Source organism: Haliotis cracherodii, unplaced genomic scaffold (genome assembly GCF_022045235.1).
Source record: "Haliotis cracherodii isolate W230 unplaced genomic scaffold, xgHalCrac1.p SCAF_7, whole genome shotgun sequence".
NCBI lineage: Eukaryota > Metazoa > Mollusca > Gastropoda > Lepetellida > Haliotidae > Haliotis > Haliotis cracherodii.
Window position 1 is genome coordinate 33,980,677 of NW_027266330.1, and position 10,050 is coordinate 33,990,726.

Here is a 10,050-nt window from a genome sequence, read left to right on the forward strand (position 1 = left end):
TACCAATTTGACGGGACCAAAATATAATTTCGTTATAACCGACAGTTCTTCATAAGCGTGTTTGTTATAAACGTAGTTTACTGTACATGCCTTTAAAGATCGCGGTACCATGGTTGGGAGGAGTGCTCGTGGTAAGTTCAATCATGGTATGTTGTTGATTAGTTGGTTTGTTGCTTGATGTCGTCTAACTGCTAGGCCTACATGATGGGTTGGTTTGTTTGTTGTTTAACGCTGCACTCAGCAATATTCCAGCTATATGACGGCTGTGTGTAAATAATCGAGTCTGGACCAGACAATCCTGTGATTGAAAACATGGGCCCGATCTCATTTGTCGCCTTTTACGGCAAGCATGGGTTGCTGAAAACCTATTCTACCCCGGATCTCCACGGGTCTGGGGTCCATGACATGCTCAACCAAGTCAGCGAGCCAGACCACCCGGTTCCGTGAGTCGCCTCTTACAAGCATAGTCGCCTTTTACGGCAAGCATGGGTTGCTGAAGACCCATTCTACCCCGGATCTTCACGGGTTTCACTTGTCGTATGAGGTGACTTACGTCAATCATCTGACCAGTGAGCGGAAGGTCAGCGGTACGATCCTCTGGCCGCCCCGCCTTACAGCAAAAGAAGGTAAAAAAAGATGTGTTGTTTGCTGTCTGCCGCCAGCCTTCAAGGGGATAACATAAGGACTGGCCGGCTCGGAGTTAGTATAATGTGTCAAAGTGGTGTATCCTGATCAAATGTTAGACTGTGGCTAAATGCTGTACTAGTACACGCAGCCACACACACACACACACACACACACACACACACACGAAACTGGTTGTTACGTTTTTGAATTGATGCCATCAACTACTGGTTGTTTGCCCGTAAGCGATAATTTACAGGCCGTCGAACAGGCCATTCAACAATATTCATTCACACAACCTTACACAAAGACAACACCACACGAGGATAATGCCCGACGATATTCTCTTTTTTCACCTCATCCTTAAACAAAACAGAAATCATGATTTATTGTGTGTGTCGAAGAAAATAATGTTATCATTTACAACATACACGCAGTTTATCGAAACACAATTTCATGTGGTAGATGCCACTGTTTGCCTTTCATGCTCAACGGAATTTGTTTGGGCAGATAAACGAGACTAATTATTCTGTACATGTGGCGTTGACGTTATTTCATCAATCCAGATAATATATTTTTAATTTGATTTATACAGATCATATTTTTTAATTTGATTAATTTATACACCAAATTAGGTTCTAAGGCCAACAATAGAAAGGTATACTTTTTCCTTTTCGATTTTTAATATAACGCCTATGTCGAGTATTACATTTGGATGTAGGCTTCCATTTATTCTGAAAATACCTTCACTGCATTTTATTAATCCAGTTCGAAGTATCAATTACAAATTTACTTTCACAAAATCGACACACCTATCCTTATTGGATAGTTTTGCATTAACATTCTCAAATTGCGAGGAGTTCGATTTGTTAGTTCGAGTTATTTGAAGATCTGACACAATACTGCTGTCTGCGTATAGTCTATATTGGATTTTATAAATATTATTTTTAATTCGGAATTTTTACACGTTTATAAAATATCCATCTCGATGAACTTTCCTATTTCAAAGTCGATGAATACTAATTATCTTTCTATCTTGAGTGAGTGAGTGAGTTGACTTTTATGCCTCTTTGAACATTATTCCAGTGATATCACGGCGTGTCAGCATGGTGTGAGAGGATATCCGAAGTGATACAGGTCTCAGACGTTTACCACTTTGGTGAAACCCACGAGCACGGATATAGTGCAGAGAAACCTATAAACATAATCGGGGCGAACCGGGATTCGAACCCACAATCATAAGTTTCTGTCGTGCCCGTCTGTGGCGACTGGGCCACCCGTGCAACACTTTTTTCAAAAGACTAAGGTCAGTTAATAAATGACAAATGTCAAAGGGACGATGACGCCCTATCAACCAAGTCATGGAGTCTAACCGTCAGATTCATTAAGTGGCCTCTTACGACCATCACGATAAGCTGGGGATCTACATGTATGTTACACTGGCTTCCCCAAAGGCTTTAATTTGAAACGAGCCGATCTATAACAGATTTACTGCTATGAAAAGCCACTACGTTTGTTCCTAGATTGTCCGAAATTATAGCATTTTGATAAGCAATATGTACATCTTGCCTGGACCCATGGCGATCCGGGTAGAGAATGTTTGATTCTGGTGTTTACTGACCATGTCATTTGAAAACGCCTCATGCTCCTTCTGACCTCCCAGTTCTTCTTCTCGTCTCTTACCTTGATTGATATGACCTATGTTAGCCTCCGTTGATTGACTAAGGACTTTGTGGGTGTGTCAATATACGTGCATACATTTAACAATCACCGCAGTATCAATCTTTTCATACTTGTCTGCTTTGATTTATATCATTGTTTTTGATTACACTAATGATGATAACACATGATTTCGTTGTCGAACTTTATTAGGAAGCCATTATATCTCAATGAACCGAACAAAAAAGCAGTCAAATAAACTAGAAGACATTTATAATGTCAAGTTGTTTCTTGCAAGGAGAAACAGAACAATAATTTCATATTTTTTTAATGGAAACAAATAAAGCAATATAATTAATTGCAAGTTACATGTATCTTACATCGTTATATCATGATTAACTTCACCATTTAATTTGATGATAAACATCTTTTATTTACTATGTCTATGTATATAGTGCTAACTGAACTGAATAAAAGGAACATTAAAATATGATGCATATATTAGATTTGTAACCAATATTGTCTCTGGATAGTTCAGGAAGGATAAGGACCCGTGAAGATGCGGGGTAGAATAGGTCTTCAGCAACCCTTGCTTGCTGTCAAAGGCGACTATGATTGTCGTAAGTCTCGGGTGGTGAGGGTCGCTGACTTGGTTGAAACATGTCATCGTATCCCAATTGCTTGGATTGATGCTCATGATATCAATCACTGGATTGTCTGGTCCAGACTTGAGTATTTACTGACCGCCGGCATATAGCTGGAATATTGCTGAGTGTGGCGTTAAACAACAAAGAAAACAAAGAAAGTTAAGTATGATATAAGCTTGGTTTAATTGACATCATGAAATACTAACTTTCGAGGAAGTCACACACTGCTACACAGTTGTTGTTTTTATGCTTAACCGATACATTAACTTGAATCCTGGTGAGTGAGTTTGGTTTAACGCCGCTTTTAACAATACTCCAGTTATATGACGGCGTGCCAGCTTAATGTGGGATAAAAGCCCGAAGTGATGCAGGTCTCAGACGTTTGCCACTTCGGTGACCACCCCCCCCCCCCCCCCCCCCCCCTTTCCCCCTAAAGATATTTTTTGTACGAATGCTATCGACCTATAATTTAATTAACAGTTTATAATGGCGTTGATATCAACGTTATAAGTAAATTAAGGGAACGCCTCTTCTGAACAAAAAACATTTCATGACTAGATTTCTATTTTGGGGTTCAAAACCAAATTATATCTCTTGATTAGTTAAATTAGAAATATGATCTAGATTAATCAAATACAACCTAAGAGTATAAATAAAAAGCCTAATACTTTTTCAAACGTGTTTTCTCGTCAACAACTTTAAGCACGATTGGTTATCCCAACCATGATCGGACTGTTCCTGTTATTTCTTGGTGAGTTCTAACCATTCTTTTTTAGGATGTATGATTCTAATCAACTGATCATTTCATTTTCTTTTCTCATAAGAAAAACACAATTGCTTCAACAATCTAAGATGGAGAAGAAGTAGTGAGTGTTGGATACCTTTCTTTAGCATCTAATACATGTACATGTACCTATTAGGGACCGGTCATTTTATATTCTGTGGGTGTGGGTGTGTGGCTCGGATGTTATCGAAAAAAAGTAAATTGTCAACGACAATTATGCTTCAGACATGTAAGAAAAATGAAATTGCCTGCCACAAAATAGGACAGTGTTCCATTTAGGCTCATAGTTTGACTAAATATCTGGTTTTGCAACTGTAACTGAAAAATAATTAAATAAAATCTCCATACAACACTTGAGGCCCCAAAAATGTCAAGTGGCCGCTCCCATAATATCACCGATAGACAGGGTCTGTTGTTTCACTGTGGTCTTTTTATAAGATGATATCAAAGATAACTTTTTACCAAATATTCAACTTTTCATAATTAATCTGAATATCTACAAGATTCTGATATGTGTTTGTTATTTGCCAAAACCTGCCTTTCATACTCAAACGAGGGAATGAATTCATATATGCATAAAACAGAAGCATTTAATCTGCTTTAAAGTTTGAAGACTTTTTCGTATCTCATAATTCATATACTGAATAGTTTTGTACTTTCATCGATAAACGTAATTGGGATCGATGACATGCATCAACCTACGGTGGCCCATAAGCGACATGGAGTCTGTTTTTAAACATTTTGACATTTCACTTACTTTTATCAAAACCTTTTGCAAATTAACACAATTTGTCATACAAATATGAGATAAATCATGTATAAAAACAACCGAAAACATGGAAAATGTACTTTCAAGTAGCTATTGAATCGCTGAAATGTGATGCAAAAATGTCAAAAACTAAAATGAAAATACAGAAAACTATTTCCACCGCGGTGATAATATTCCCATCGCGGGAAAAAACTATTTAGGTTTTGACATTTTCGCTTTTCTTTTTGACATTTTCATTTGAGTTTTTTACCTTTTCGTTTTTGTTTTTGACATTTTCATTTTATTTTTTGACATTTTCTCTTCAATTTTCAGCGATTCAATATCTTCTTCATACATGATTGATCACAAATTTGTATGACAAATCGTGTTACGATGACAGTAAATGAAATATCAAAATATTGAAAAACAGACTCCATGTCCCTTATGGGCCATCGTATCAACCAAGTCAGCGAACCTGACCACCCGATCCCGTTGGTCGCCTCTTACGACAAACATAATGGCCTTTTACGGCAAACATGGATTGTTGAAAACCTGTTCTACCCCGGATCTTCACAGGTCACTTATGATTGATATGTTTCGTGTTTGTTTTGAGTAAATTACACTGTCAAGCAAAGTGTTCTCATGTAACAGATCTCATGACTGTACAAATAACAATGGGGTTATCCTCTCTCCTTGTGCTGGGATAACATATACTCGTTTTATTTTGCAAAGGTTGTCAAGTTGTCACCTGCTTCAGTGTTACACGTGATTTCCCGTTGGGAGGTCAGAAAAATGCACAGCTACGAATAATAACGGAAGGTAAGAATCTACGTTTTGGCTTCAAAATCATTCAAATTGAATATTTCCGTTGGAGATGAATCAATTAAACAACATAACATGATATCCCCTGCATACATAAATATTTTTTAATGTGTAGTTTACACGATATACGTCTTTTTCATTGGACGAGAGGTCGGTCAACGGACTGGGAAACTGAAGTTTATAAGTGTATGAACGGCACATTTGACGTTCATACGTTTGTTCACGAGACTGTATTCTTGAAATCACGAAACACAGATCGACGGGAAAACTCCAGCAGGATTAATACAGATGCGTTCTTTCTCATCATTTAGATAATTTAATTTTGAACTTAGTGTTGTAGCATATATTGGGAGGAGACAGAGAGTTTGTTTGCATGCCCATTAAAGGATTATCCTCTCTACAACCCATCCTAGAGAACACAAAGAAGAAAAACACATCCAAACAATTGCAGTATCGACTCGATCCGTGTCTAGACTACAGTGACGGTCTACATAAATCATATTAATAGTGACGACTGGTTTTACTCTGCAACCAAGGATTGTCTTCGTGTATATGGTCTTCATTGCTACCGTATGTAGAAAGGTACAATTAAATTTGGGTTCGCTTTTAACTGAGGACCTGGACTACCCAAAGCATAGCCCTTGGTCTACTGATTGCAAAATTGAATTGAATACAGTACAACACTAAAACTACTCTCTTCAACACCATGGTTTGGTCTGTGTTCTGGACTAAGGGGTATGTATCTCGCAAACCAGGTAGTTTTTATCTGTAACTACTGTGGAAAACAGAGCAAATCCGTGGCCTGAGAAAATTTGCCCCCATTGTTGCTTCAGGTGGCGACATGGGTTGAATGGGAGCCCATCGCCAAGTATTAGTTTTGCATGAGTGTTATAGGAAACAGTTCACTTATATGTCATCTCAGAATATATCTGTGTTCTTCATAGAATTAAACAGTTGAAAGGTTCATGTTTACCTGCATTTAATTCATTCCATTTCTATCATAATATTTCTTTGTCGCATGCTCCAGTGTGATAAACAAGCTTAAGCATCGTCTTCCCAAATGCAATTAAATATATCTCGCTAATAAACTGAGCACCCCTTATTCAACTTAAGGCGAGGTGTGACTTAGTTTACATCATCTTCAGGGATAACGAGAGCCTGCAGATATGAAATTAGTTATAGCCCTTATATTTCCAATGTGTTATATACGCTTTGGTTGATATATTACTTTAATGCTGGTATATGATCATGAAAGGAAAATCAATGCTCAACTCATTGATTAATTCTCTTTAATAAGTAAACATATGGATGCCAATGTTATCTCGCATATGCCAAAACATTTGACTAAATCATTTGAAATTGTACAATTCCCCATTGATGTTTTTATCTTGAAGTGTAGGGGAAATGTATAATGTGTAAAGTTTGAGATAAAGGTTTGTGATAGTAATTATGTATAAGCTATCAAAATGATTCAAATGGTATGAGCACACATGTACGTGTCATTAATATTTGTGTTATGGCCACCTGGCATACATGACAATACATCTGCAGGCGTTTGGACCCTGATGAAAATGTGTGCATTACTACAACTGACTACAGACTAGAAATACATGTACATATAGCCAAACGATTTGGAATGTTTGGTAATGTTTGAATTTACCTTAATAGCAACAGTATTACTGTTTTACTCAAGTAATGTGCTTTTCCGTGTCGTTCTTGTCATCGTACACAATATCTATCACACATGTACATGAATATGATATTATTAAATCATTAATCACTGACCATATTGTCAAACAGACACACGAATCAGGGTCACTGTTCTTTGAGAAAACTATATTGTCATTTATGATGCAGTATAATTTCATGAAGCGGCCCATTTATCAACATGAGATTGTTTCAGATTCCGATCGGCAGTTTAAGGACATAAAAAGGCCGTACTGTATGTCACGCATACATTTATCATATTAATAATTTCAATTGTCCTTATTACACAGTACTTCGAGGCGGTGGTGCGAGGTCAACGTCTGGATCTGATGGTAGGTGTCAACATGAATAGAGAATCTGCATTAACCCGGGATGATTGACAGATGGTCATTGCAGAGTATTCCACGAAAATATAAAACGTAACAGAAAATCTGAGTAAATTAACAGATTATTGTAAGAAGTGAAAAATAGCTGCTGGTAAATAAAGCAATAACATCATTGAAGATCCGGGTTAGAATAGGTCTTCAGCAACCTATGCCTGCCGTAAAGGCGACTATGCTTGTCATAAGAGGCGACTAACGGAATAGGGTGGTCAGGCTCGCTGACTTGTTTGATGCATGCCATCGATCCCAATTGCGTAGATCGATGCTCATGATATTAATCACTGGATTGTCTGTTTCACACTCGATTATTTACACATGCAAAGGCAAGTCAGTTGTTCACCTGAAAAACATGGGAACATATGGTATAGGTCAAAATAGGGAATTGCATCGGACATCATTTTTGTCACTGATGCGTCCAAATTGGAAATGCCTTCCACGTGTCTACCATAAAACTTTTTGAATACTTTACTGAGGCCTGGAATGTTGTAACATTGACCAAACAACTTCTGAGCTCTCTGAAATCTTGGTAGAAAGAGTATGCACGATTGTATCTCAAAAGTTGCGAAATGTAAACACCAACGGCTGGAGATAGTTTTGTCACTCTAAGTCTTTATGCATAGATCTAAATATGACAGATGAGGCGGTCTCCTTTATTCCTAGTTCAGCTGGAAGGGACTAATTCCTGCAGTTGCTCAAATATTTGAATAAGTTAAGAATAAAAGCAAGATTGGTTCAGCAAATGTTGTATAGGTAGGCACACACATGTAAATATCACATTGTTGTGTGTGTTTTGCTACCCCATTAATAATACGCCCAGTTTCATGAAACAATGATCTAATGATATATCATTAACCATTTGCACTGTGTTGTTTGGTATCTGTTGCGATTTACATGTTCCTCTCGGTTTATTTATAGAAGCAACGGTGAAGCCTGCACCCGGTACCATGGCAGTATCAGTTGACAATACACCTCAGGGAGCACAAGCTGACAATACACCTCAGGGAGCACAAGATGACAACACAGTTCAGGCATCATCATTTGACTCTGGAATTCCGGATATTCCTGCACCACCAGCTGACAATGGAATTCAGGCTAAACCAGTTGGCTTTGGAATTCATAAACCACCAGCTTACGAAACAGTTTTGGCACCACCAGCTGACAATGCAACTCAGGGAGCACAAGCTGACAACACCGTTCAGGCACCATCACTTGACAAATCAATTCCTGCACCACCAGTTGACAATGGAATTCAGGCTAAACCAGTTGGCTTTGAAATTCCTAAACCACCAACTTACGAAACAGTTTTGACACTCCCAGATAACAATGCAACTCAGGGAGCACAAGCTGACAACACCGTTCAGGCAAGACGATTGGACTATGGATTTCTGGCAAATCCTGCACCACCAGCTGACAATGCAACTCAGGGAGCACAAGCTGACAACACAGTTCAGGCAAGACGATTGGACTATGGATTTCTGGCAAATCCTGCACCACCAGCTGACAATGGAGTTCAGGCAAAACCAAATGGCTTTGTACTTCCTGCACCATCAGCTGACAATGGAATTCAGGCAAAACAATGGCCATATAACTTTGAAATTCATACACAACCACCTTACGAAACAGTTTTGACACTCTCAGCTGACAATGCAACTCAGGGAGCACAAGCTGACAACACAGTTCAGGCAAGACGATTGGACTATGGATTTCTGGCAAATCTGGCACCACCAGCTGACAATACAACTCAGGGAGCACAAACTGACAACACAGTTCAGGCAAGACGATTGGACTATGGATTTCTGGCAAATCTGGCACCACCAGCTGACAATGCAACTCAGGGAGCACAAGCTGACAACACAGTTCAGGCAAGACGATTGGACTATGGATTTCTGGCAAATCTGGCACCACCAGCTGACAATGCAACTCAGGGAGCACAAGCTGACAACACAGTTCAGGCACCATCACTTGACAAATCAACTCCTGCACCACCAGCTGACAATGGAGTTCAGGCAAAACCAAATGGCTTTGTACTTCCTGCACCATCAGCTGACAATGGAATTCAGGCAAAACCAGATGCCTTTAAAATTATTTTTCCACCAGCTTACAATGCAATTCAGGCACCACCAGCTGACAATGCACCCAAGGACAATTCCCTCCCTCAGAGTAAGACAGCAGTTACTAGATGCCCTCCTCATTTATAAAAAAAACCCAGTATATCTGTAAATATTTCATTTTCATATTAATATGCGTATTACTATTTAATATAGGATCCATGAAAATGACCACTAATTTAGAAACAGGGTGATTAATTGCTGATATAAGTCCTACTTTAATTAGCCTATACTCCATCACTACCCCATTAATAACACGCCCAGTTTCATGAAATAATGATCTAATCGAATAATGACAGATCTTTCATCATTTGCACTGTTGCGACGTACATGTTCCTCTGGGTTTATTTATAGAAGCAACGGTGAAGCCTGCACCCGGTACCGTTGCAGAATCAGTTGACAATGCAACTCAGGGAGCGCAAGTTGACAATGGAATTCAGGCAAAACCAGATGATTTTGAAATTCACGCTCCACCAGCTGACAATGCAAATCAGGCACCGTCATTTGACATTCGTGTAACTGGAGCTGACAATCCACTTTGGGGACTACCAGCTGACAATATACCGAA

General features: G+C 38.8%; 1 protein-coding gene across 1 annotated transcript; it reads left to right on the plus strand.

Moving 5' to 3' along the window:
• The first annotated feature begins 8,318 nt into the window (after positions 1 to 8,318).
• Positions 8,319 to 9,572, plus strand: LOC139448821 (uncharacterized). The gene has a single exon (XM_071230350.1). It carries the CDS (start codon positions 8,319 to 8,321, stop codon positions 9,570 to 9,572), a length of 1,254 nt encoding a protein of 417 aa, XP_071086451.1.
• Positions 9,573 to 10,050: the final 478 nt, after the last annotated feature.